Source organism: Rhinolophus sinicus, linkage group LG04 (assembly GCF_036562045.2).
Source record: "Rhinolophus sinicus isolate RSC01 linkage group LG04, ASM3656204v1, whole genome shotgun sequence".
In the NCBI taxonomy this organism is placed as follows: domain Eukaryota; kingdom Metazoa; phylum Chordata; class Mammalia; order Chiroptera; family Rhinolophidae; genus Rhinolophus; species Rhinolophus sinicus.
Window position 1 is genome coordinate 171,847,956 of NC_133754.1, and position 27,944 is coordinate 171,875,899.

Sequence of the window (27,944 nt, forward strand, 5' to 3'; positions counted from 1 at the left end):
CTCATTTTTGATTTTTGATTTTCACTTACTTATCCAGCGGTTCTGAGTCTCTCCCCTGTCCCATCAACTGCCAAGCTTGAAGGTTCTGCCAGGCTGGGAAGACTTTCATTCCTCCTTCATCCAGGTTGCCAGATAGTTGGCAGCTGGCCCTCAAACATGAATCTAACGCTTATCAACACAGCAGGACAGATGGAGCAACTGCTGAGTAAGAATGGCTTTGGGATTTGTGGTTACAGTCAGGCATTGCTTAATGACGCGGATATGTTCTGAGAAATTCGTCATCAGGTGATTTTGTCATTGTGCGAGCATCATAGAATGGACTGACACAAACCTACATGGTATAGCCTACTACATACCTAGGCTCCATTATAATCTTTTGGGACCACTGTCGTACATGCAGTCTGATGTCATGGAGTGCATGACTATATTTGGATTTATGTATAGTTGAGGCCCTGATGATTTCACTCATAGCTATTTATTCCCTAATTCAGATAAATGTGAAAAAACACTGAGGGCAGAGTGCTGTGGGACAGCTATCAGCATGGGTGGAAACAGCCCTATGCCCCATTTCTCTCTTTTTGGGAAATGGCACACTGAACAATGACCATACCTGTGCTAGATGTGGTTGTACGTTAAGCAAGGGTAACTATGAGAACGAGGTACTGGCCTGGGCCCAGGATAGGAAATGGCTCCCAGAAGGGTCCTTTCAGCTGAGACCTAAGAATGTGTCCATCAGGTAATGAGGTGGGGATGTGGTTTGGGGTACCTTCTAGATGGCAAGGCATGGCAACCACTGAGAAGTGAGAGAGGGCATGGGGTGTAGGAGGAACTAAGAGATGGTCTGAATTCTTGGAGCTTAGGGTTTTTAGGGGTTGGGGGACAGTGGGTAAAGATTAGTACAGGGCAGACTGGGTTGGGGAGGGTCTTACGCCCACCAGAGCCTTGTGGATCCATTGAGATATTGCTACTGAAGTCTGCTTTCCAGCACTCTACTAGATATTACTCACCTTTTACTGGATTTTATTCACCTTTCTCCACTCTCCATGGAGTCCCCACTGCCCCATGCTACAGTGCCAGGCCTTGCCATGTGCTGTAGTTCAGAGGTGAAAAAGGCATGACGCCTTGCTGCCCAAGAACAGCAGCTCACTTTTACCGAGTGCTTTCTGCTAAGCACATCATCATCACATTTCATTCTTATAATCTTTCAGTTTAGCAGAAATTCTTATCCTTCTCTCATAAATGAGGCAATTGAAGCTCAGAGAGGTGAACCGACCTGTGCAAGTTCCCGTGCCAGTAAGCGGTGATGCCTGGGCAGCCAGTTCCAAAGGCCCGCATCTTCTGTGCCTCCCTAGCAAAGGAGACTGATGTGTCAACACGTACGTCCTGGAGGGATGAGCAGTGAGAATGCAAAGTGAAGCCAGCCTGGCAGAAATGCAGGAGTACAATTTCCAGCTTCATGGAGGAGGTAGGCCTTGCTAGAGAGGCGGGATTTGGCTAGATGGTGACCCAGGCCACATATGTGTCAACAGATCCCTCTCTCAGCAATCAGTAAAGCTCCAACATCCCATGTGTTTTTTGCTTCCATGCCCCCAAATTGTGTTTTGGGAAATGAGGCAAACTAAACAGGTATGTCTTGGATCTAGTGTGTGCTCAGTGCTTGCCCAGTACCCTGCCTGGCACCGAGCAGGCACCCAATGTCTATCTTCACTTGCCTGGTGAATGAGGACTCCTGGCCAGTATCTGCTGCTCAGATGCTCAATCACTGCTCACGGCCCCCAAGCATTCCGCCTCTGCCTCTGGCCAAACGTGCAGCCAACTAAGTCCTGTGGTTTGAGAGGCCTCCAGCAACTTGGCAGTATCTGTTGAAATTAAAAATGCATCCCCATTCCGACTGTTTTAAGTAGAAATGCAGGCCGTGGCATGCATGCAGCACTGCGGCTGTGACCATTCCAGCAAGGCCTGGGAGCAAGAGTGGGAACCCCGGAGGGACAAAGCAAAGAGAGAGCCTTTTTTCAGTATGTGGAGTTAGTTCTATGAGCCCCTTGAAAAGAAAGGAGGCTGAGTGGGGTGTTCAGGCCTGAGGTGAATGCCAAGGAACTTTGTTTAATGAAAAACTAGGGTGCCCAACAGAATAGACTCCCTTTGGTATAAATACACACGTGTGCATCTGTCCATATGTACTCCGTGGAAAAACAAAACAAAACATTAGCGCTTTCCTTGGGGAGGGGCCACTTTTCACTGTCGACCCCTCTGAAATGCTGAGTGATGAGGGTAGGGGTGGCAATCAAAATCTAGTGAATAGCTACTACGTGTTTGGCAGTTGTGACTACTTCACACAGATTATATCATTAAAGGTTTACACCATCCCATGAAATAGTATAATAATCTATTTTTTTTTTTTTACAGAAAATTGAGGTACAGAGAAGTTAAATACTTTACCAAAGATGATCTAAAAAGCGGATCCCCAAACCAATGATCTTAACAATACAGTGCACATTAATTGTTCATTTAAAAACAAGTCCCTGGGAAATTTCTGGTCCCCAATACTGGCTCATCCACCGAGTCCCGTGACTGTGTTAGGCGTGGGCTGGACCTCAGAGGTAAGCCGTGGCTCTTCGGCTGGGCAGACCTAGATTCAGGGAGGGGCGGGAATCTAGGGTTCGGCCCCCCCCAAACCCCCTAGAGCTCTAAAATCGCTGCACGTGGTTGGCAAGCACGGAGGCGCTCCGCGGCGTCCCGGGAGAGAGCCCCGCAGATGAAAGGACGCTCCCAGCTCGGCTTCGCAGCGCACAGCGCGGGGAAAAGCCTTCCCTCTTGGCCCCGAAGCGCGCCCGGCGGGCGGCTCCTACGGGTGGGGTGACCGCGCGGGGCCGACCCGGCCCGGGGGCGGGACCGAGAAGGGTGGCGCGCGCCGCGGACGGCAGGCGGGACGCGCGTGGCGGTGCCGGAGGCTGAGGCGCGGTGGGGCGGCGGCGCCCCCGACCTTCCGCATTCCGGGGCGGCGGCGGCGGCGGCGGCGGCGTAGCCGGGTGAGTGTGCGCGGGCCCGGGCGCGCCCCTGTGTCTGTGCGCGGGCTCGTGCAGCCCGGAGTCAAGTCTTGAGCCGCGCGGGCCCGGTGCTGCGCGGCCGCTTCGGCGGTCCTCTCTGGCCTGGGGTGGGCGCCGCGATCGCGTCCGCTTCTTCCGGGCGCCTTTGGGCCCCTTTCTCCGCGTGTTGTGCGTGGGAGCTGCTCTCAAGCGGCTTCTGGGAGCCGGTGGCCGGTGGGGGGTGATTTCTTGGGTAAAGGAGACCCCCAGGCAGCAGACCCAGGACCGGACTTGAGGGCAATGACTGGGGCAGGACACATATGCCCAAGGCCAAGGCCAGACGTGGTGGGACATCCCCGGCCTGAATGGGCCCTGTTCCGTTCTGGCTCGGACCCCGACTGGCTCCTTGACCTTGGATAGTTCACTTTCATTTTCTTGGGTCTTAATTTCCTCATCTGTAAAATGGAGAGCTTAGACCCGCTGTTTCTCAAGGTTTTTTTTTTTACCCCAAAACTTCTGTGACAGTCCCTCTTAGGGCCTCTTATTGGGACTTTCCAGTTTAACGAAAACAAAACCTGACTTGTAAAAACAAGGATCTTTCTCTCCCAACCCCCACTCCCCTGCCCCACCCCCCATACCCTCCCTAAATCTCTGTGAAGCACTCGGTTCCTGGGGAGGCTGGGCACTCAGTGTCTGGAGAAATGGAGACATTTGCTCCGCAGGACTTAAGGATATCTTTCTTTGCAGGGAAGGTCTGGGTAAATGCAGTCTGCAAAGGGAACTAAAACTCGGAGAAGCTGGGGAGTAGATGACCAGTTAGTTGCAGGAGCCCAGGGCTGTCCCTCCACCCTGGTGTCTATCTCTTCTTCTCCTGTCCCCCATAGGACTGGTGCTGTGCTGGGGTGAATCCTGGGCCCAGGACACACTGAAAGGTAATGGGTCAGTGTCTGCCCTTGGCCAGTTTTGCTAAACACCCCTCCTGCCCTCTGCAGCCTCCAGGTTGGACAAGGGGCTGCAGGGTGAGTGCAGATTCTGGCTGCCCTGATTGGACCCATCCTGGCCTCTGGGGTGAACCTCTCCCTACTTGGCAGTCCCTTCCCTCCCCTGCACTTTGCCAAGCCTTTCCACCATCCCTCTGCCTTGTTTGATCACTGTCTGTTTCTTATTTCTCTTTCTTTGAGTTTGTCTTTTCTATCAGATGGTGATCCCCAGCAGAGAGGGCTGAAGAGGGACTTAAGATTTAATTTATGGTTTTTATAGTCCAGCAAGCGTGGCACCTGGCACTAGAAGCTTAGGGAATATGTCTGGAGTAAAAATAATGACAGCTATAGTCCTTTCAGTCATTCCTATTTGCCCAGCTCTGCTCTGAGTAATTTACATGGATGAACTCTTTAAGCCTTACAATAACTTAAAGTTATTATTATTTCCATTTACATGTAAAGACGCTGAGGCTGAGAGAAATAATTTGCTCCAGGTCTCACAGGTGGAAAGTGGGAGGACTGTGCAGGTTACTTTTAGCCATTACACTAAACAGCCTTCAGTGGGAAATGGATCTAAAGACTATATTTTCCTGGTGGACCTAGGAGGTGATCCAATGAGGCAGGAAAGGGCTTCAGTGATTGCCAAGTACAAGGCAGACATCCTTGGGTGGTTGTTGCTTTCATGCCTGGGGTGGGGGTAGGGGGTTACAAGATAAGAAGAAGGAAGTAAGGGGTGATACCATTGACTGGTAAATGCTCAACAATATTTGGGAGTGCCTGCTGTGGGCCAGGCGTTGGGCTAGGTGAGGGGGAGATGGTCCCTGCCCTCCAGAGCCCCTCGCAGAGCGCAGCATCTCAGGTGCTGACTGGAATTTGTTGCTAGATCACACCTGGGAAGTGTCTCCCTCAACCTGCGCCTCTGTCTTTTTCTTTTTAAAGCTAGAGTAAGGAACAGGCTCAGAGACAGCCAGACCTGGGTCCCCAGGCTCCAGGGCATGGGAGTTATGATAGTCTTGGACTCTGGAGCCAGATGGCCTGTATTTACCTCCTGGCTTGACAGCTTCTGGCCACCCTACATTGGGCAGGTCCTTTCACACCATTGACCTTCAATTTTCTGTTCTGTGAAATGAGAAAAACCTGTGAGGAAAGGGGCCTGGTTGGTGAGCAGGGTGCTCAATGTCACACTTATATTTCCTTCTATGATCCCCATAGCAGCTATGCCAAGTAAGCCTCCCTGAACCCATTTTACAGATGAGGACAGCAAGGCTCAGGGAGTTAAATAACTTGACAGTGAATGTCACAGCACATGGGAGTGGCTTAGCAGGTATTCTAGTCCAGGCTCTTTGGTATTAAAGTCCTCGCTCTTCCTAACATTTTGCTGCTTTCTTGCCTCAAAGCCTGATAGAGGGCAGGTTTGTGATACTTGTCAGTGAAAGACTCATTTTTGTATATTCTCGGTTGGTAGAGGGGGCTTCCAAGTGATCTTCTGTAACATAAAGTCAGGACCAGCTCAGGTACATGCAGTCTGTTTAGTCACACAGAGCCTCCCATTTAGGAAGCCCCCCACCCCCACACACACTTGGTTTAAGGCTGTTGTCACCATCTTGAGATTCTACATTTTTGAACAAGGGGCTCCACATTTTCATTTTGCACTGGGCATCAGAAATAATGTAGCTGGTCCTTTTTAAAGGACTCAGAGAAGTGGAAGTTGGTGAGGGAGTCAGGTTTCCCCCTTTGGGGGACCTGAACAGTGGCAGTCAGTCCTCAGGCCATCTTGGACTCAAGCAGGTGTATGCCAACTGGACACTTCCTGTCTGTCTTCATCAGCATCGAGAACCATGGCAGCAAAAGATGATTTTAGTGGGCTTTTTTTTTTTTTTTTTTTTTTGCAGGACTGATTTATCATCCCAGGGAGTTAGGCATGATTTTCTTTGTGAGGACTGATTCTCAGGCTCCAGATGGACACATCACAGATAAAGTGTGCAGGTTCTAGCCGGAGTGTATGGCACCGGAAACTCTGTTTTGCCATCAAAGAAATATCCCCAAAAGGCATTTCTGCTCTTGTTGACAAAGTGGCTAAGGGTCATCCCGCTGTGCTGTCACTGATCCAGCTCCCAAGGCTTTGAAAGCATTTCCAAGGTCTTTTAAATCTACGTGCCAGGAGGGTAGCATTGCTCCCCTCACCCTGGGTTTTCTTTTTCTCCTTATGGATAACAGTAACTATTTGACAGTATTTCCATTTTAGCTTTGGCTTCCGGGAAGCTCAAAACCAAAGTCTTGGCTCAGGTACAACTGTATCAGACCTCAAAACAGCAACAACCAGAGATAGTTTTTATGGCATGTGTCCTTTGTTCCAGATGCTGCTGTCTGTCCTTTATGTGTACCATCACGTGGATTCTTTGTGCAGCAACCCTGGGGGCAAGGTACCACTATTTAAAGATAGGAAAGCTGAAGCTCTTTGAGGTTAAACCACTTTCCCAAGTTTACATAACTAATAGGTTGTACAACTGATTTTTAAAGCAGTTAATCTGACCCTGGAATCTGTGTTCTTCAGATTAAACCAGTTAATCTGACCCTGGAATCTACAAACCTCTACCACTTCTGCTCGGGACCCTGATTGCCTGGGTATTTTTATTCTCCATGGTTATCACTTTTATTTTAATTTTTAAACTATCTTTCCTACCATCCTCATTTCTTTCATTTGTATTTTGCAATGTCTTCTGGGAAGCGACCTGAGATCCTTTGTATAAAAAGTCTCCCCGTGACTGTAGCTGTCCTGCCCTTAGTAAGGGAATGGAAATTTCACGTGCCTGGAGGGGGGCCTGGTTAGCTCCTGGGTGCTTTGGGTCCCTGGATGTGTCTGAGCTGGAGAAGACCCAAGACCGGAAGGGAAGTTTTCATTTGAGGTCTGGGAGGGTTTTAGTTCCTTCTCACTCCTGCTGAGAGTGTTCCTTAGCATGACCAAAAAGACCAAAGTCAGCAAAAAGACTGGGTGGTTCTCCCAGGCCCGGTGATGACTGGCCTGGGAGAAGCCAAGGAGCCCAACCTGTCAGGCCTAGGCCTGAAGTTCTTTCTTTGCTGTTTTCCGAAGGCAGGCGCAACTGATCTGGGGGCCCCAGAATGAACCACAGCCCCAAGAAGGGGAAGTAGACACCTCGCTGGCTCTGCTATGGCTTGTGAACTGCAGATGGACCCAGGTGGGGCAGCCAGCCCCTTGTCTACCTCCTCCCCAGGTTGGAACGCACTGCCTGTGGGGAGCCCTCCTGGCTGGGGGCAAGGTAAGCTCATGGCCCTGAGTTCCTTTCCTCGCTAGCTATGCCCCCGTCCCCTGCCCCAGGTACTGAGCTGAACTCACATAGTATGAGGGAGGAGAGTGCATGGGCACAGAAGTGCTTTTAGCTAGGGGTGTGCATTTTGGGATTTGTTTCCAGCCCATTTTCTGTCATTTCTACCTATTCTGTCTGCCTTCACCTCCTTAAATGAAGCCACCATCACCCTCTGCTTTGATCCCTGCTGTAGCTTACTAGCTGATCTCTTCTTGCTTCTTCCATCCATTCTGTACATAGCATCCAGAGGGATCTTTCTTAAATTCACAAGCAACGGTTTTACTTTCTGCTTCAGTGTTTCCCATTGGGCTTAGCACAAAGATCTGTCATTCACCAGCTTGCATGGCCTGTCTTAATGACTCCTCCTGTCACTGTTCTTGGTTCTGGCCATGCTGTCCTGCTTTAGGGCCTTTGCATTTGCTGTCCTTCCTTCTGCCTGTTAGGTGCTTTTCCTGCCTCCTTTCCCCTGTGTAATTTCCATTCATCTTCAGAGTTCAGTTCAGATATCCATTCCATGGGAATCCTGTCCTGATGGCCCAGCCTAAGTCGGGACCCTCTGATATATTCCTTCTTCTCTCCATGGCATCTATTACAGTCTGTAATTAAATAATTACCTGTGTAATAAAGTGTTGAATGTCCAGTTTTCCTACTAGAATGTAAACTTTACAAGGGCAGAGGCTCTGCTTTGTGTTGTTTCTCTCTGTGTTGAACCAAGGTGCAGTACCTGCACAGAGCTTGGGCCTTAGTAGATGCTCAATAAGTATTTTGTTGAATGAATGAATGAATGGCTGGGAATAGGCAAGAGGAGACGGCATTCTCAAGTGTGGGATCCATAGAAATGTGGCTGGTTACTCAACTACTTAGGATTTCTTTTATTACTACTGCTATTAGGAAAGCAAGCACGCGCGCATGTGCACACACACACAGACACAGTAGAATGAAATGGAATGAAATAATTTTTCTTCAGAACTTTGAAGACATTGCTCCATTGATTTTTGGCAAGCCAGTTCTTACTCCTTTGCAGGAAATTGCTCCCATCTCCTCTCTCTCTCTCTCTCTCTCTCTCTCTCTCTCTCTCTCATACTCTTTGGTAGCTTTTCAGATCCTTTTTCCTAATCTAGGTGTAAAAACAAGTATGTCTAAGTGGAGGACTTGCTATTCTCACTTAGAGGAACAGATGAGAGAGGTGATTGCCAGGAATCCAGGAACTCATGGTCTGGAAGGCAAACAAAGACACTGGAGAATCTTTGCATTGCTTGGGCAAACACTTTGCTCAGTGTGCAAAGAGCCAGCGTGGGGGGCGGTGGGTGTCATATTCTCCATGCCTGCAGTCCAAACCTATATGGGTTTACCATTTAGTGTGTGAGATGGAGAGCTAGTCGGGGGCATGATAGCCTACATTGAGAGCACTCACTATCTTTTCTCCTTCTTCTCTTTCTTGCTTTCATTTCCCCTGGTAACATTGGGCACGTTTGTTAGCCTTTCAGAGGCTTGTTTCCTTTTCCATGATGTGTCTGGCACCCACCCTCAGGGCTCTTGGAGGATTAAATGAAATCATGACTTAAAGCCTAAGCCCCGTGCCTGGTGCTTAGTGAGAGCTCAATTACTGGAAGTTATTCTTATTTTGTTTTATTTCTGCTTCTGTTTTCTTTTTGTGTTGTTTCCCTCATTTGCCTACTTTTAAATCTAATTTTATAGTTTTCTTTTTTTCATATTTTTAGGAGGTCACTTTAGATCCTTCTTGGAACACCGTGTGGGAGGGTAAAAACAAACACAACTAGATCAGTGTTGCTCTACTGTAACTTTTGAGTTCTGACATACTTGCTTTTAAGTTACGACGATAATAGTTACGACAACAATAGTGGTCAGCTGTTCAGCATCCATTTTGTGCCAAGCGCTTCCTCTGCAGTGGATGTGACCCTCCTCTAAGTCGCTGGCCAAGGATTTAGATTGCTTCTTCAAGGTTACTCTTTTAGTGAGAGGCTGAGTTACAGTTTGAATCCCAGACTAGCTAGCTTATGCTTTTGTCCAGAGTCTTTCTACTCAGGGCTGAAGGTGGGTTTGGCTTCATTCTGCCACCACTCCTCCCTGGGCCAGACTTGAGGGAATTTTAGCCCGGAGCTCTCAGGCCAGCTGGCCTCAAGCTCACAGTCTGACTTCATCGCACTCTCGCAGAATAAGAGTTTTGATAGCTGTTGTGATCAGCCTGGATTGATGTGGTGTGTTTTCTGAGGTAACATCTAATTCACTTTTGCATTTAAAATATTGATTGGGTTGTAGATACCCTGGGAGGGGTTACCAGTAAGTCAGCATATGAGTTTTCTATAGTTGCTGTAACAAACTACCACTGACGTAGGGGCTTGCAAAACACACACTTATGCTCTCACACTTCTGTGGGTTGGATGTCTGATCCTGGCCTCACTGAACGCAAATCATCTCGGTGTCAGGGCTCTGCATTCCTTCACGAGGCTCAGGGGAGAATCTGTTTTCTATCCTTTTCCAGCTTCCAAAGGCTGCCCACATTCCTTGGCTCATGAATCCTTCCTCCATCTTCAAAGCCAGCCATAATCCCGCTGTCTGCCTTTCTTCCATCCCTGCTGTCTCCCTCTTCCACTTTTAAGGGTCCTTGTGCTTCCATTGGGCCCACCCAGATAATCCAAGATGCTCTCCGGCTGATTAGCAACTTTAATTTCATCTGCAACCTTAATTCTCCTTTGCCATGCACAGGTTCTGGGGAGTAGGGCAGGGCATCTTTGGGGGTCCATGGCTCTGCTTATCATAGTCGGTTATCTCTTAGGCTCTGAGCCCCCTGGGAATGGAAGAGTTACTTGGTTAAGCAATGCAATAATAAATGTCTGTTACATCATCTCCTCAATGTAGTTAATTGTTCACTCTGTTTTAATATCCCTTGTGTTGGGGAGCTCACTACCTCCCATTCTATGAGTAAACATCTCTTATTTTGGGTTCTTCCATCGTCTTGCACTGTGTCCTAATAGCCTCAGTTCTGTCTCCTGGGGGGCTTTCCTGTCAAGTCTAGTTCTTTAGGGATTTGAGGACAGCCACCCTGCCCTCCTTGCCATGACGAGGTGCTTGTGGCCAGAGGCGGTGATGCCATCAGGCTCTGGGCTCATCCAGAGTAGGTATTGCTCAGCCAGACGGAGCCCCTGCTCTGCTTTCAGAGCTCCGCAATGGCCAGGTGCTCACGGTTCTCCGCATTGACAACACCTGTGCACCCATCGCCTTCGATCTGGGAGCCGCAGAAGAGCAGCTACAGACCTGGGGTATTCAGGTGAGTGCTGATTTTCTTGCGTCCTTACCATTTTTCCTTCCATCCATCTACCTGTCTGTCCATCTATCCTTTCATCCAGTTATTCACGAAACATTTATTAAACACAAACCATGTGCTCAATGTGGTAGGGGATAGAAGGAAGACGTATTCGAACTGTCCTCTCTTCCCAGTTAACTCACTTAACAGATGTGTGTTTTGGGTGCCCACTCTGTGCCAGGCACATAGGTGGGCACAAGCACAATAGAGGTGAGTGGGCCCCAGTATCTGTACTCACAGGGCCCAGTGGGGGAGATGGCTATGCATCGGCTAAATCAGACAACAAGAGATAAATGCTGCAGTCGAGGACTATAAGGCATGGAAGACCTTCACAGGACAAGATGATACACCTTCCCAGGCGAGGGCACTCGTTGTGAAAGACTTGCAGAGGAGCAAATGCTTGATCTGGGTTCTTGAAAGAAAAACAGGAGTGTGCTGGGCCAACAGGCGGAGGGGCCTTGTAGGAGAGGAAAGGGTCCAGGTACGCAGTAGCCGATAGTGCAGTGCCTTCGAGCATAGTGGTTTGGGGTAGAGGCTTCATAGAGCCATAGTTCGGGGAGCACATCTAGCTGTCCTGCCCACTGTCTGCGTGACTACGCAGGTGATTTAACTTCTCTGAGCCACAGTCTCATCTGTAAAGTGAGGACAGTATTAATGCCTATGACAGGGTTTCTGTGAGGATGAAGGGAAATAATGCTTGCGGAACACTTACACTACCTGTGGCACGTAGTAATGTTCAAAACATTGTAGCTATTGCTGTTTTTATTAAATACCCATCGGTGTTCTCTCCCCGAAGCCCCCGCATCCTTTCCTTGCACTGCCCAGGGAGGGTTGATTACGGATGGCGAAGATACACTCTCATTTTACCCTGAAGATTTTAGAGTTTATCTTTTAAAAAAAAATTTTTTTTTAAATTTGGTAACAGTGTGTTTTTTCCAGGGCCCGCCAGCTCCAAGTCAAGTCATTGCCCTTCAGTCTAGTGGTGGAGGGCGCAGCTCTGCTCCAAGTCCAGTCCCCGTTTTCAATTTAGTTGCAGGGGGCGCAGCCCACCATCCCATAACGGGAATCAAACTGGCAACCTTGTTGCTAAGAGCGCGTGCAACCAACTGAGCCATCCCACTACCCCTAGAGTTTACCTTTTTAAAAACTGAATTGCTTTATTGTTTAAAACCACATATTGTTTAAAACCACATGTTATCACCGTGAAAGTGAAACTTTCCAAATTGATGGTACTAAGTCCACATTAGCAGAACAGCTGGTTTGTCTTCCCAGGTTTCCTTTCAGCCTTTGTTCAGAGCAACATTTTCCTTAAATAGTTGTCTTCAGTAAACGGTTTACATACTATTCTACATGTTCCTAAATAGCATCTTTAATGGTTAAATTCTATTTTCTTAAGCAGTCCACTCCTATGGGGCCTTTATGTGCTACAACATTTTTGTTTGAGCAGTGTCATGCAGGGTGTCATGCGGGGTCTCCAGTCCTACTCCCCGCATAAGAACACAGGATATGGCGAGGCCCAAAAGGAACACCCACAGAGCCATGGATCGGGGGTTCATACCACTATAGTCTCGCTGGTGGCTGGGTTGGAGACACAGGAAGCAGGAGCCACACGATCCGCAATCCGCCATCCGCTTCTCTGCCAACTGACCAACCCCTTGCTAACTGCAATCTGCGCTTGCTAGCTCAGCCGCGGCAGTTATATCAGTGACCAATGGCTAACTGGTTACAGCTGACGGCCATCTACTACCCGAGCCAGCACCTTTCCACGTGAGGCTGAGAGCCTGGAAACTGCTCCCTGGGACTCTACCCACAGGCAGGAAGATGAGAGTTTTCATTCAGTACTTTGGACTTTATGAATAGTTACTGATGTCGCAGTATTGATAATAGTACTTTGTATGAAGTGCTCACTGTGGAACCACCACTGGGCCAGATACACTTAGATACACATATCTATCCAAGTAAAATATAACCGACTGCGGTAGGCAGAACAAAGGACCACAGAGATGTGCAGATTTTATGTATGTACATATTACACGTATGCTTACTGCATGATGCATAGACAAGCAGTATACATGTGTGACCTTATTTCATATGCATACAACCCTTATCAGATGGGTACTCTTACTGTCCTCATTTTACAGAGGAGGAAACAGGCTCAGAGGAGTGGAGTTACTTTCTCCAGTTCACATAGCACGTGAGTGGCAGGGCCAAGGTTTGGACCCAGTGCTGGCCGACTCCCAGGCCTGTGCCTTACCGGTAGTCTGTCCTGGGTCTGCTGTGAGGTACTGAGCCTTGGGCGGCGGGGATCCCTCTGCAGGATGTCCTCCTGGACCTCGAGCTGTCCCACCTTCCCCGTGATGCCTGCCCTTCCCTGCGCGGAAAGCTGAGCCCTGTGGTTGCTGTCAGTGCCTTGAACTCTGCATCCTGCCCAGCGTGCAGCCGATTCCCCTTCCCCATGACAATGACTGTTGACCACGTGACCTGGAAATGACATGCTTGCTGGCAGGAAGGAGGTGGGGAGGGGTGCTCTGTGGCTGATAGGTCTCTTTCCCTTGGGTGGCCAAGCAGGTCCCAGCGGACCAGTACCGAAGCTTGGCTGAGAGTGCCCTCCTGGAGCCCCAAGTGAGAAGATACATCATCTACAACTCGAGGCCTATGCGGCTGGCATTTGCTGTGGTGAGGAGGCGGTGGGCCCCTGTGGCACTGCTGCACTGGGCATTGGGGCTTGGTGCCTGTTGGTGCGTGTAAGGGGTTTGGGGGCTGGTGGCCTGATTCCTGGAAGAGGGCACGACACAGGAACCCGGAAGTGGTATAAGAAGGAATTTATGGCAGAGAGGTGTAACAAGCTGCCCAGGTAAAGGATGGGAGGCAGGGTTCACTGAGGGCAGAACTCACGATTGGGGATCTGTAGACCCACACCTGAGGCTCTGGACTTAGTGTCTGGCTTTGGTCAAGATTTTCCTCCTCTCTGGGATGTGGTTTCCCCACCTGTTCAACCCATGGGTCCATTTCAGCTCTAATTGTGTGTGTGTATGTGTGTGTACAAATGTATACATATACATATAAACATACATGTATGGCAGAGCCGGCATTTGAACCCAGACAGTCTGGTTTCAGCATCTGTGCTCTTAACCACTGTGATTTTATGCTCCTCTGTATGGATAAATGGTCAAATAGCACTCCTGACTGCCACGTCCCATTTCTCAGGAAGGGAAAAGGATGGCAACTGGCTTTTATTAATCTTTTAATAAGTGCGAGGCTGTTACATGTGTTATCTTACTCACCCTTATATCAACCCTGTGAGGTAGGCATTATCCCCATTTTACAGGTAAGGAAACTGAGGCTCAGTGAGCTGTTATAACTTGTCTAGGCCACATAACTACTGAAGGATCATGTGGGCTTCTGTCTCAGCTATCTCTTCCTTCCAAGCTGTCTGCCCTTTTCCTGTTTTATTTAAAATCAGGGCAAGCAGGGATTTGGAGTAACTAACCCTGTTCCTCTATCTTCACTTAGGAGCAGGGAACAAGGGCTCATTCTCACAGGCCCCCATCAGTCTCTTACAGGCCCTGTGAGCTCTGTGAATCCAAGGACGCGTCAGAAGTGTCCCAGGGTGTCCCCTTGAGTAGAGCTGCTTCCCTCGAGGCCTGGCGTTCCTGACTGTGCTCTTGCCCCGGCTTCTCGCAGGTTTTCTACGTGGTGGTGTGGGCCAACATCTACTCTACCAGCCAGATATTCGCCCTGGGGAACCACTGGGTGGGCGTGTTGCTCGTGACCCTGGCCGCGGTGAGCCTGACCCTGACTCTTATGCTCATCTTCGAAAGACATCAGAGGAAGGTGAGACGTCTGGAGACCCCAGCCACGTTCCCTCCAGAAGGGCTGTGTGGGCAGGAGGGTCCCTAATCAGATATTTCTCTTTCCCCTCCTTCAGTGAATTGCTCCAAGCATGAAAATTTACACTTGCCCATGTGCCCGGTGACTAAAAGAAATCAAATCACATGTGTGATTAAATCCTCTCTGTCCTATCTAACCCCTGCAGGGTGTTTTTCTGGAAGCAAGCTGTGTTTTGAGAGAGTCTGGGAGCGGGAGGAGAGCACTGATAGCCAGTATTTGTACAGCACTTGGAGTTTACTGAACCCTTTCAAGCACCGTCTCCCACGGATGCTCACAAGAGTCCCTGAGTGAGGAGGGGGTTACTGAGCACAGGTGCCCAAGGCAGAGGGTTGGGGGAGGTGGGCAGGCCCTGACCGGGTGCTCTGTTGATAATTCTGTCTCATGTCACCCCAGCAACGACCTGTGAGGCAGAGCGTGGGTAGTCAGAGGGGTTAGGTAGCTTGGCCCGTTCCAGTGTGAGTGGCAGAGCAGGGGCTCAAAGCCTGAGCGTCTGATTCCTGATCTCATTCACAAAGGAGATTGATGCCTCTCCTGGCTTATGTGTGGTTCACTAATTGTGTTCTGCTGCTTCAACGTCTGCCTTTTGTTAGTTATTGAGCACTTCATATGCGGTCGGTCTATTAAATGCTTTCCATATGTTAACTCATTAACCTCCACTGCTCCCCCCCCCAATAAATCTCTGGGTAGAGTCTTGCACACTCATTTTGCAGATGAGGAATCCAGGCTCCAAAAGGCTCAAGGAGTAGTCCAAAGTCATGCTGCTAATAAATGGCAGAGCTGGAATTCAAGGCCAGGATGCTTAGATTCCAAGCCACGTCCTCAGTCACTACCCGACAGCCTTGGTGTTCCATAGCTGCTGTAACAGATGACCATAAACGCAGTGGCTTAAAACAACACAGATTTATTATCTTACAGTCCTGCAGTTTAGAAGTTTCACACAGCAGGGCTGCATCCTCTCTGCAGCCTCTTGGGGAGAATCTGTGTCTTTGCCTTTTCTGTCTCCTGGAGGCCACCTGTGTTTCTTGGCTCATGTTCCCTTCCTCCACCTTCAAAGCCAGCAGTGGCGGCTCGAGTCCTTCTCACATCTTTGACTCTGAATCTTCTGCCTCCCTCTTCCACTTCTAAGGCCTCTTGAGATTGCACTGGGCTGCCGGGTTATCTGGGATAATCTCCCTATTTTAAGGCCAGCTAGTTAACAACATTAATTCCACCTACAACCTTCCTTCCCCTTTGCCATGTAATGGACCATATACGCAGGTTTTGGGGAGTAGGACTTAGGCACGTTGCAGGGACTCTGTCCTCCCTACCACACCTCTGTCGTCTTTCCAGTGTGTAGGAAGCTCCCCCAGCACGTGGCACAAAGCTGGGTTTTGAGATCTTTAGCAAACACTCCGCTCTTGCCTGACTCAGGAGGAGAGGGCGGGATGTTGGGAAATGTGGCCAGGGTTTGGGGGATGAGTTCCATTTAGTGTCTGTGCACACAGGGACGAATAGGAACTTTATGGCTTAATCATTCTGAAAAGATTATTGTTGAGCTTTGTGGTAAGGCTGACAAAATAATACTGCCTTGGCCTCTGTTGAAGCTTCATGGCCCTTGTGCTTGGCCTATAAAACTTAAATTGAGCTGGCTGCTCCTGCAGCAGGAAATTTCTCTTGGGGAGGGGGTAAAAGCAAAGTATATTCTGCTTTAGCAGGAGCAAAATATCTGGCACCTGGCAGATGCTTCAAGGAGCAGATGTAATGCAGTTCAGGGAATGCCTGCTGTGGCTGTCTGCCGCCTTTCCTCCCTCCCTTCCTTGTTCAGCTGGTATTTATGAAGCCCCTGCAAGTGCCAGACAATGTGCCAGGCACAGGGCACAGAGATGAACAAGACCTATGTCTTTACCCATAGGTGCAGCATGGAGTCCCATGTACACAGTGGCACTTTTGTCATCACTGTTTGCTTATTCAGGAAACCTCTCCAGGGTCCTTTCCTTCCTAGTAAATGACTATCGTTTAATGAGCACCTACTATATGTTTTGTGTTTGGAGCCTGCTATCTATGCCCAACAACCTGATAAGGAGGCAAGATACTTCTGTCATTTGCTAGCTTTGCAACCCCGGGGTAAGTTATTGCTTAACCTCTCAGGGTCGCAGTTTCCTCATCTGTAAAATGGGATAATAATTATAGTTCCCCATAGCATTGTTTGGAGAGTTAAATGACTTAATACATGCAAAGTACTTACAATTGTGCCTGGTATAAAGTAAATGCTCAATAATTATTAACTGTTACAATAATTGACTGTTGGCCAGTGGGAAAACTGAAGCTCAGAGAGGTTAAGTAACCAATCTGTGGTCACACAGCTTCCTTAGGTCTTGCTTCAGCTCAAGGATTTCTTCCTCCTTGGATGCCTTGTCACTCAGGACCATGCAGATTGCCCTTCCTGACCCTTGTTACTGTTAATGTCCTACCTGCATTACATAGCATCTTTGAGAGCCTCACCATTTTGCACACACTGCCTTGTTTTCCCCTTGTTTGGGGCATTAATAGCCTTTCTTAAAATTGGAAGGTTTGTTAGAGCATGAAAGACCCTGCCTTGTATTCCCTACAGAGTAAAGCACGTTGCCAGGGCATGTGGGAATAGTCCTAAAAATATTTGTTTGTGGCCAACATGATACAGTGGAAAACACGATGATTTCAGTTCAATATTATCATGGTAATGATAATCATTACCTAATGTGTATTGAGTGTTTATTTTTCCAAGTGTTCTATGTGGATGAACTCATTTCATCCTTACTATAACACTTATTAGAAGGGGGTATTATTATCTCCAACCTGGAGGTGAGGAGATGGAGGCAGAGAGACAGTGAGTAATTTGCCCAGGGTTATATAGGTAGTGAGGGATGGAGTTGGGATTTGAACTCTTGGTAATACCGGTTTCTGAAAGGGTGAACTACCCTTATGGACATTCTAGGCAAAACGAAATCATCCCTCGATTGTCATAGTAGTGGCAATCCTGGGAAATTCAGTATATTTTAAACCCATTTTTAAAAAAAACACTTTAGGTTTATATGTAAAATGGAGTTAGGTTAGCCAGTCAGGTAATTCTAAGGAGATTTTTCACATGCATCCTCACCCAGTGGGGCACTGGAGTGCAGGTAAGCTGGGTGACCATTCTTCTGCACGTGGGATTGTCTCTTGGGGGACATGGCCTTCAGTGGAAGGTACATGAGAGTACATTTAGCATCCCTGGTCCTTCTCCCTAAGTGCCAGCTTTTTCCACCCCATCCCTGTGACAACCAAAAGGGCCTTCTCATATTTTCAAAAGCTCCTTGCAGCGGTCCTATCTTTTGGGAACCATTGTCTTTGACTGGGCTGCCTTCTAATTGCATCTCAAAATCCTTGGGGCAGGGGTGGGGGTGGGGGTGGGGCCGGAGGGTCTCTTCCCTAAATCAGCACTTTGGGTCCCAACACCCTTCCTCTCTCTTCTCTCTGACTTGCTGAGCATCTACTTTATCAACTAAATCCACAGCATCATGGGTTTGGGTGGGAAAAGAAGGAGACAGAGTCCCAGAGGCTCCTTCTGAGGACCAGGCACTGTGGTAGGCGCTATGGAAAGGAGATGCCTTATAGACAGAGTAGGTGCTTTACTTACACAGCAAGTGCTCAAACCCATCTGTCAACCCTCTACCTCCCTCCTCCCACAGGTACTTACGGCACCTGACTGTCCCAGGGCCTGGGTTAAGTGCTTCTCACGCACAGTCTCAATTAAATCTCACCACATTCCTAGGAGGCAGGAACACTGTTTACATTTATTCTACAACTAAAGAAAGCAAGACTCGGGGAAAGGACAGAACGTGTCCAGGGCCACACAGCCGGGAAGTAGTAGAGCTGGGCTTCGTCCCAGGGCTGTCTGACACTACTGAATTGATTGTCCTCACAACTTCACAGTCTCCCTTTATAGGGGAGGAAATGGATATGTCTTGAAGAAAACGGTTGTCCCAAGGTATCAAGGGGTGGGGTAGTGCGTGGCTTTTGTCTGAGCCCAAGAGCTCCCTGGCAGCGTGGAGGTCTGGTCACAGGGCTGGTGTTTGTCTTACAGGCCAACACCAACACAGACCTCAGGCTGGCAGCTGCCAACGGAGCCCTCCAGAGACACCGGGTACTGTTGGGAGTGACAGACACAGTAGAAGGCTGCCAGAGTGTGATTCAGGTACCGCGTCTCAGAGTGACCTCTCCTCGAGGGCCCATTTGTAGCTGGGCTGGTGGGGAGAGGTGGCCCCTGTTCTCCCAGTCTCACAGTGTCGCCCAGAGTCTGCTAATGAGATGGTATCGGCAGCCCTTCTCTTCCTCCCTGCTCTAATGTTCCTTCCTAGAGGCTCCCCTCTGACTGGTAACCAGCCTACAACCTCACGGGGCTGGAATGGTTGCTCAGAGACCATCCAAGCTTCACTCCTCATTCAGCATCTATTCAGCAAACAGATGGGGCATCCTGTGTGCCAAGTACTGAGGGACCCATGTAAGGGCCCTGGAGAGGCAGGTCAGACCCGGAAGGCATTGTCTGCATGGCTTGGTTGTTTTCTTTGCCCTCAGGACAGTGGGGAGATCTTAAGTGACTAGTCCGAGGTCACACAATGTGGGACACAGCTGGGGCTAGATGAGCCCCAGGTCTCCTGATGGTGGCGGGGCTCCCCAAGTGATATTGCTAAATCTCTGTACCACATCTGCCCTCTCACCAGTCGTTGCTCCTTGCACTGTGGGAGCCCAGAGGTGGGTGTGTGGCTGGGACCTGGGAAGAAGCTCTTTGTGCACAGGACCTGTTCATCCTATAGACATTTCCTGAGAGCCTAGTGTGCGCCAGGCACTGTTCTAGGTACTGAGGCTGCAGCAGAGACAAGTGCAGATCCGTGTTTTTGGAGCCTAGCACACCTGAAGTGGTGTAGGGTGTAAGGGTGTCTTGTGTGGCACCAGGGGGTGAACTTAAAGGCATCACGAGATTTCTGGCCATTCAAGTGTGACATCAGACACTGGGAGCTCCTTGAATCTGGGAGTCCTTTCAGCCTCTGAATCTGAACTTGTCTCTGAAGCCTCTTTCTGGATTGACGCATAGGGGTGACTTGGCAAGTATTAGTTGACGGCATGGATGGATGGATGACTCGTGAAAGGACACGTCTTTTAAAATAATTGGGTTCTTTTGGTTTCAAAGTAGTATCTTGGGATGAGGTGATACGATATCTGGATTTAAAAAAAAATCATTGGGGATGGTGTGGGGTGGGGGCTGGAGGTGTCTGGGGTGAGTAATAGGTGGCGGTAGAGATGAAACAAGAGTCGCCATGAAGTGATAACCATTGAAAGAAGATGATGGGTACCTGGAAGTTAATGACTTTATTTGCTCTACTTTTGTATATGTTTGGAAATTTTCATGATAAAAAGTAGAAAAGAAATTCATTTTTAAAATGTTCCTCTGTCGATGCGACAGCAGGAGAGACTAGTTTGCAAGAGGGATGTGCCCTTGGATCTCATGGGTCAGTCACTGGAGTTCTAGGATCCAGGGGACGTCAGTGGATGGAGGTGTGAGACGGGGCTCCCAGTTTCTTGCAGAGTTTGGGTTGTGACGTGTGGCGGGTATGGACCTGACAAGATGATGTAATGTGTGAACATGGAGGATTTCGGCCTGGCTAGGTGTAATCTGGGCTTCTGGGGACGGTTGAGGTTGTGGAGGAAGGGGAGGTAACAGTGAGGTAAGGACTTCTAACCCCTCTGTCCCCAGAGTATCCGAGTTGATTACCTCTGACCTGGTCCATGGGCCGTAGGGGTGACAGCGCTGAGGGTTTTTTCACTCCTTTGTATGTTGGATTCCAGACAGAAGGGCCCCTGGCCCCTGAAAATGAAGATGGTATCCCCGGATGGATACATGATGTCCAGGATGATTTGGAGTCAGTCAGATGCTTAGTGACTCGTGGGAGATGGGGCTGCAGCCATTTTGAACAGGGTTTGCACACAAAGCCATTTTTCCACCCGCCGTACAAAGCAGACTTACTTCTTCATGTATGGGGACGCTGGGAGAGAAGAGAATGGCATGCTTCCGCCAGAGGCCAGGATAAATCTAGTGGTCCTCAGAAGGGTGGGCCTCCAGCGAGGAGGCAGGAGGTGGAAGAAGGTTCCAGGGACAGAGAGTTCAAGGTCAGGCTAGATTTGAGCCTCAGTGGTCATGGCTTCTTCTCTCCCCAGCTCTGGTTTGTCTACTTTGACCTGGAGAACTGTGTGCAGTTTTTGTCTGATCATGTTCAAGAAATGAAGGCTAACCAGGAGGTAAGAAGATACTTTAAGTGAAAAAACAAACAAAACACTAAGGAGGCCAAATTGTGTAGATTGCATTACCTCAAAGTTAGAAAAATGTCTTAGGGAAAGTTGCTTAGAAGGAAGAACACTTCACTTACGTGCAATCAGTGGGTGTTTTGTCTAAGGAATTAAGTCTTTCTAGCTAATTGCATTTTAACTAATCTCCTTTTTAACTGATTGCACTTTCCACATTTTCTACAGTGAGTATATATTTACTTATAATAATAATAATAATAATAATAATAATAACAAAGATCCTGGCAGAGGAAAATACCACATATTTAGGCAGCGTTCACTGTTCAAAATGATTTCCTACCATTTATGAAGATCAGGGAGCTCTTGCTCTGATTCCACAGATGAGGAAACTGAGGCTCTGAGAAGTCCTGTCACTACCCTGGGATGGTCACGGAGCTGGTTGGTGATGCCCGGTTTGCCCCCCAGCTCTCCTGTCTTGGAGCCTTGGGCTCCTTCCCTGGGATCAGTCTTTTCCCGGGCCCTGGAAGTGCTGGAGTCAGTCCTGAAGTCAGAGTTGTGGTTTAGCCTTGATCCGGGCCCATTAGCTCCTGTATGGCTTTGGGCAAGACCTTTGAGCTTCAGTATGCTTATCTGCAATGTACAGATAAAGATAACCGTATCTCAGGCTGCTTTGCGGAGTAAATGACAGCATGGAAGGAAAAGTGCTTTAAAAGCTATTACGGACCGCACTTTTGTAGGGAATTACCTGATCTTTCTGATGTGGTTCAGTTCCACATTCTCCCGAGGTCAGTGTCTGAGTCTGTAGAAGGTCCTTCTGTCCTCCATGGGTCTGCAGCTCAGGACAAGACTTGGCGTCCTGTATGCTACGCAACTTAGGACACTACCCGAACCCCCTCTCTTTTTCCTTTGTAGTCCTTGCTGAGAAGCAGATTGAGCCAGCTCTGTGTTGTCATGGAGACTGGGGTGAGCCCCACGACAACGGCGGAGGGGCCTGAGAACCTGCTGGAGGAAGCCCCTCTCCTGCCCAGCAGTCCTCATCCCACAGAGAGACCACTCATGCAGACTGAGCTTCACCAGCTCGTTCCTGACGCTGAGCCGGAGGTAACGGGCACCTGGGCCAGACAGGGCCACCTTCTCTCACAGGATGTTTGTGTCGAGTCTGTGTGGGGCCTCAAGTTGTCAGTTCCACGGAACATGGCTTTCCTGAGTTGGTGGACACCATACAAATCTAGCCTACTAGTTTGCAATATTTTTTCCCCTTATCCCAGCACTTTTAAAAATAGTTCAGAGGAGTCATTTTCTACTTCCTGGGTTATTTCCCCTTTTTTAATATCTTGGATATTCTTTTTGGTAGTTCCACTAGATGTATAGGTGTGTGTTGCTAGATCATAGCCTACCTAACCATGAACATGTAGATGAATATTTAGATCATTTTCTAAATCTATCAATCAATCTATCATCTACCCACCTATCTACTTAAATTGCAATTGGATATTTAAATCTTACGTGCATCTCTTTTGAAGTGCAGTTCCTCCAGAGTTCTGTTGGGTCCTGCCACCTAAGCTGTCCGTGGGATTTGACCCGAAATCTGACGATAAGAGTTTGCAGCTTGTGCTACCGTCTTCTCGCCTTGAGGACAGACCTACTGTCTGGGAGACATGCAGTGAGGGGGGACCTCAGGCATGGTGTGCTGTAGAAGAGCACTTGCATTTTCTTTTCGGCCAACAGATTTGGGGATTAAAGGTCCAAACCAGCCCAGACTTTCTCTTTTGCACTGCTGGGGAGTGGGGGGCCTGCAGATAGGACTACTATAAGAGAAAATGATAAATATTAATGTCTTCACTTGACTTTTTCTGAAGAGCAGAACAGATTGATAAGGTCACGTACTTTATTGCGGCAAGCATGTCTGGGTTTATGGGAAACAGCCTATTAAATATGATGGGTCTTTTAAATTATTTTTCAAATTCATTCAAACCAGTGGTTATACAATTTCCTGTCATGAATATCAAATCCCAGTGTGTGCACACATGTTTTTAAAGTAGCTGCCCTTATAACTTAAGGAAAATATAGCCAGTGCCCAAGTCTCAGCATGGGCCATATTGTTATATTTCAGTAGGAAACCAGTGCCTGTGAAAGATGGTGAAACAGTTATGGCCTCTTACATTTTAACAACTTTTTATCGTGCATAAAATTCTTTAGCATGCTTTCTGAGGCAGAGATTATTTTGTTCTTCTCTGATGGATGAAATAAGCCTCTAAAGAAGTCCACTACTTGCCCAAGGACACAGAGCAGTGGAGAATGTGGCAAAGCCAAGGACAGAAGCCAGGCTACTAATTCTAAGCAGGTCAATTTTCTCGCCACAGTTCTTTGCTTCTTTTTTTTTTTTTAAAGATTTTTTTGGGGAAGGGGAACAGGACTTTATTGGGGAACAGTGTGTACTTCCAGGACATTTTTTTTTTTTTTTTTTAAAGTCAAGTTGTTGTCCTTTCAATCTTAGTTGTGGAGGGTGCTGTTCAGCTTCAAGTTGTTGTCCGTTCAGTCTTAGTTGTGGAGGGCGCAGCTCAGCTCCAGGTTCAGTTGCCGTTGCTAGTTGCAGGGGGCACAGACCACCATCCCTTGCGGGAGTCGAATTGGCAACCTTGTGGTTCACAGGACACGCTCCAACCAACTGAGCCATCTGGGAGCTCAGCAGCAGCTCAGTTCAAGTTCAAGATGCTGTGTTCAATTTTAGTTGCAGGGGGCGCTGCCCACTATCCCTTGTGGGAGTCGAGGAATTGAACTGGCAGCCTTGTGGTTGAGACCCCACTGGCCCATGTGGGAATCGAACTGGCAGCGTTCGGAGTTAGGAGCATGGAGCTCTAACCGCCTGAGCCACTGGGCCGGCCTAGTTCTTTGCTTCTTACATTATTGACTTTAGGGTAAATGGGCAAGAAGACCAATCTGAGTTAGTGAGTGACAGGCTATTTGAAGAATTTTCAGTATTTTCTAGCACAAAGGATAACACTGATCCGACAGAGCGAGGTGGACTTTTTGCTGTTTTGAATAATGATCACGGTAATGATAGTGATGACATTTATTGAGCACTAGGTACAAGGCTTTTTATCCGTTAGTTCCTTTACTCCTCACCCCAGCCTAACCAGGTAGAGAACTAGGATTTCCCCTCTTTTACTGATGAAGAAATGGGCCTAGCAAGGTGCAGTGACTTGCTCTGGGTCCGTCACAAGGTGGCTGAGCTGAAATTTCCACTGGGCTTTTTGATTTGAAAGGCTATTCTTAATCACTAACTCTACCATCATAAATAGCCTGCTGTGACCCACACTTCATTTTATTACATTCAGACTGGACATAGTATGTATCATGAAAGGCCTTCAGTGCCACGGGTAAGGAATTGAAGCATTTTCTATGGAATTCCAACTGCCAGACCAGTGGACAGACCTTAGAGACCAAATGTGTTCATAAGAACACGCGTTAAATCCAATTTTTAAAATTCTTTATTTTATTCTTTTTTACTGTTTAATGTTTTTCATTATAGTGAAGTACACGTAAGGTACAATTTTACCACCTTAACATTTTTAAGTGTACGATTCAGTGGCATTAAGTTTTTCACATTGTTGTGCAACCGTCACCACCTTCCATCTCCAGAACTTTTTCATCTCATCTTGAAACTCTATACCTTTTAAACACGAACTCCCCCTTTCCCAGCCCCTGGGAATCACCATTCTACTTTCTTTCTCTGTGAATTTTTTGCTCCAGGTTCCTCGTGTAAGTGGAATCATACAGCATTTTTCTTTTTGTGATAAATCCAGTTTTTATAAGCAAACTCTTAGTGTAGTAGGAGCACTTGTCTAAAGAAATCCAGCAGGTACCGTGTATGAATTGAAGCATCCTGTCACCATGGGGCTATTCCTCCACCCGCCCCCATTCTCTGGTGATTTTCTTCAAGTGTATTACCTTGACCTCGTGCACTTTACAGTCTCACAGACACTGGAAACTGGAAAAAGTGTGTGTGTGTGACTGGCTGGTATAAGTCAATGCTAATTTCTCCAGTACTTTGAGGCTCCATAGCTTTTTTGTGCGTATTATTATCACCTATCAGCAGTTTGGTTACCCACCGCAGAAATGAGGAAACAGGCTCCAGGATCCCCACAGAGTCAGTTGCAGAGCTGGGGTTCTAGACCAGACATCTTCCAAGGGCCCCAGGGGAGGGCCTGGCTGGGTGTTTCCCTGTGAGCATTACTGCTGGTCCCCGGGCATGAGGACGGTCTGGCTTCCCCTCGTGGATTAGCTGCATCTCTGTGGCCCTCATTCTGCTTTTGTGCCTCTTCTAGGAAATGGCCCAGCAGCTGCTGGCAGTGTTTGGTGGCTACTACATCCGGCTCCTGGTGACCTCCCAGCTCCCTCACGTAGTGGGGACACGACACACAGACTCTCCAAGGGTTCCATGCCCCTGCCAGCTCATAGAAGCCCACATCCTGGGCACAGGGTGCTGCCCATTCCTGGCCAGGTGACCTAGGGACGAAGGTACTCATCTTCCTCCAAGACTGAAGGTGAGAAGTCAAGGAGGCCTCAGGAGTCCAAGATGGCTGACGGCGAGCCCTAGGTGAGAGAAGCATCTGAAGGGTGTCAGTCGTGTCAGCAACAGGGTGTCGTGCTCACTTCAGGACCCTGCACAAAAATGGCCTGTCGACATCCCATGCTGACCTCAGGCCTTCTCAGAAGCGGGTGGTGGCCGAGCCGGTTGCACTCCAAACTACTCTCCATGCTGCTGAGAACCTGCATGGAAGGGCCACGCTCGCGTTCCTTTCATTGTCCGGACAGCCCAGAAAATGTGAAGATGACCGACTGGGCCAAACGTACCCATAGTTTGGTCCCAGATGATGCTCCCATCTCCAGGCCCTTCAAGTCAGATGGGGAAACGGAGGCTCTTTGTGGCATTGCCCTGGGCCTCTAAAATTATGACTGCCTCTTCCTGATCTGAAGAAAAGAAGTAAATTCCCTGAATGTTCTCCCCTTTTAAGTTTTTCTTGTCCTATACTTGATGAAAAACAGTGCACCTGTGCTGTTGTCTGCTAGTACATAGGCTTCCAGGAGACAGAGGAGACAGAGGGAAGAAGCAAATGGCACATAACTGACTATTCACAGGACTATTTGGAAAAGACCCATCCTGTCCGATTTGAGGACTTATTTTGTTCAAAGGTCTGTGTGCTGGTGGTTGTGGTTGTGGTTTTATACTACAGATATAGAGCAACAGGCCTGATTCCTGACACTAACTCTGTCCTGGAATGTAGCATCATCTGTCACTTATGGAGTTCCAGTGAAGAGCTCAGAGGCTTTCAGGTTCTCTGCTCCTGAATAAGTTTGAGGACCCATTATTCCATAGGCCCAAATCAAAAATTTTCCTAGCATTTGAAGGCTCCCCAGTCCCCAAGATCTGGGCTTCATTTGCAATTTTGACTTCATCTCCCATAAGTTGAAACTCCTTCATAAGTTGAAACTATTTCCTGGACTGACATACCTATTTTTTTCTATCTGTTGAACTCCTATGCATGCTTCAAAGCCCAGCTTTCCTTATCCCTCCTTCAAGAAGCTTTTCAACATAGCCAGCTCTGCTCCTCTCTGCCTCCTTTAAATTCTTGATGTAGCTGCTACCTTTACTGATGTTTTGGTATTGATTCTGTTTTCCCGTGCACATGCCTGTTTTTCTAGGTAGACTATAAGCTCCTCAAGGGCAGAGACTGTATTTGATACTTTTGTGCATGACCTGGTCCTGCTAAGGAAGAAAAGAATCCTGTGGATTAATTGCTTTGTCTTCTCCATAGTAGCTGAATGATGAGATTGGCACAGACCTGGCTTCTGGCCCTGAACTGCCACATCTAGCTGTGTAACTTTTCACTGGTCCTCAGTTTATCCCATCTATATAAAGGGTAGATTGGGTGGTTCTGAATGGCTTTTCCAAAGCCAAAATTCTGGGAATTTTTAGGTTTTTTTACTCCGTTGGCCTGTCTGTCTGTTATGTCTTTATATGTAGAAAGGTTCTGTAGCCCCACACGACTGAAATGGCCCAGACCTGATGCTTCTTTGGACAGAACACTGGCCTAGTAGCAGGAGAGCTGGATTCTCATCCCAGATCTGCTCCTTCCTAGCAGCGTGACCTTGGCTAAATCACGCAACCTTTCTGAGTGTCAGTTCACTCCTTTATAAACAGATCTGGTGAACGTGAAGTGTAATAATGTGGCTGACTTGCGTAAGAGATGAGTCTGACTATCACTTTCTCTGGGCCAGGGAAGAAAAACCGTGTGTAGGCCAGCCCTTGGAAATGGCTGTTTTCGGCATTTCTCTTTGGCCAACTCTGAGGGCAGCTTGGCAACGAGAATTATTCGTGAAGGTAGTTACTGTCTTTGTTACCTGCCACAGAGGAAATAAGGGCTGTGAATGTGATCAGTAGGAGCCCATAGTTATCATCCAAACATAAAACTGTAAGTATAATAACCGAGAATAAAAATGTGTGTGTTAATGACAAAACAGCAGTTTTTCCATTTTAGGGCTTAGTTAAAGAATGCAACCCTTGCTGTATTCTTTCCTGCCTTTCCTCTCTTCAGTTTCTGATGGTCTCACTTGCTGGGAGGGGCATTCAGCTTTGCCCACGTGGTACATGTTCTTTGCATTTGCACCTCAGCTTTCTCATTTAGAAAATTCTGTGATCTTGGTCTTGCCTGCTTCACAGGGTTGCTGTGCAGACCGGATTCCACAAATGAACCAGTAAGCACCGTAAGTTTTAAGGCTCTGTGTTACTGCCAGCCATAGCAGTGGTGAAGGTGGTGCAGTGTCGTGAAGGGGGAGCAAAGGGAGGAAGTAGCTCAGAACTGGGATTCTAGTCACATTGATTCAAACCCTAGTTTTGCCTCTCAGGAGCAGCGAGCGTCCTTCCCATCCTTAGGTCTCACTCCCCATTGTGGAATGGGAATAAGAGAACCTACCTGGCAGGTTATTGTGAAGATTAAAGGATATCAAAAATGTAAAGTGCTTGCAATTTTGAGTAAGATTTCAATAAATTGTTGCTATTTAAAAAAAATAAAAAAACCTCTTACTTTGACTTGTA

The 27,944-nt window shown here is 48.1% G+C and overlaps 1 protein-coding gene across 8 annotated transcripts; it reads left to right on the top strand.

Annotated features, from left to right (window-relative positions):
* The first annotated feature begins 900 nt into the window (after positions 1 to 900).
* TMEM268 (transmembrane protein 268) lies at positions 901 to 27,944 on the top strand. Of its 8 annotated transcripts, none has more exons than XM_074330916.1 (11): positions 901 to 1,465; positions 2,407 to 2,600; positions 3,911 to 3,958; positions 7,098 to 7,284; positions 10,512 to 10,621; positions 13,226 to 13,333; positions 14,342 to 14,491; positions 18,630 to 18,740; positions 20,759 to 20,839; positions 21,758 to 21,946; positions 25,174 to 27,944. In XM_074330916.1, the coding sequence occupies exons 4-11, from the start codon at positions 7,176 to 7,178 to the stop codon at positions 25,351 to 25,353; spliced, it is 1,038 nt and encodes a 345-aa protein (XP_074187017.1). In that variant the 5' UTR covers positions 901 to 1,465; positions 2,407 to 2,600; positions 3,911 to 3,958; positions 7,098 to 7,175; the 3' UTR covers positions 25,354 to 27,944. The 8 variants fall into 8 exon arrangements, with proteins under 8 accessions (XP_074187017.1, XP_074187020.1, XP_074187019.1 ...); XM_074330919.1 differs by having other exon boundaries at positions 7,102 to 7,284; XM_074330918.1 differs by lacking the exon at positions 3,911 to 3,958.

Coding starts and splice junctions, on each gene's coding strand:
- TMEM268 (XM_074330916.1), top strand. CDS start 7,176: ATGGCTTGTGAACTGCAGATGGACCCAGGTGGGGCAGCCAGCCCCTTG. Junction 18,741..20,758: donor GCTGCCAGAGTGTGATTCAG/GTACCGCGTCTC, acceptor TTCTCTCCCCAG/CTCTGGTTTGTCTACTTTGA. Junction 20,840..21,757: donor AAATGAAGGCTAACCAGGAG/GTAAGAAGATAC, acceptor TTTCCTTTGTAG/TCCTTGCTGAGAAGCAGATT.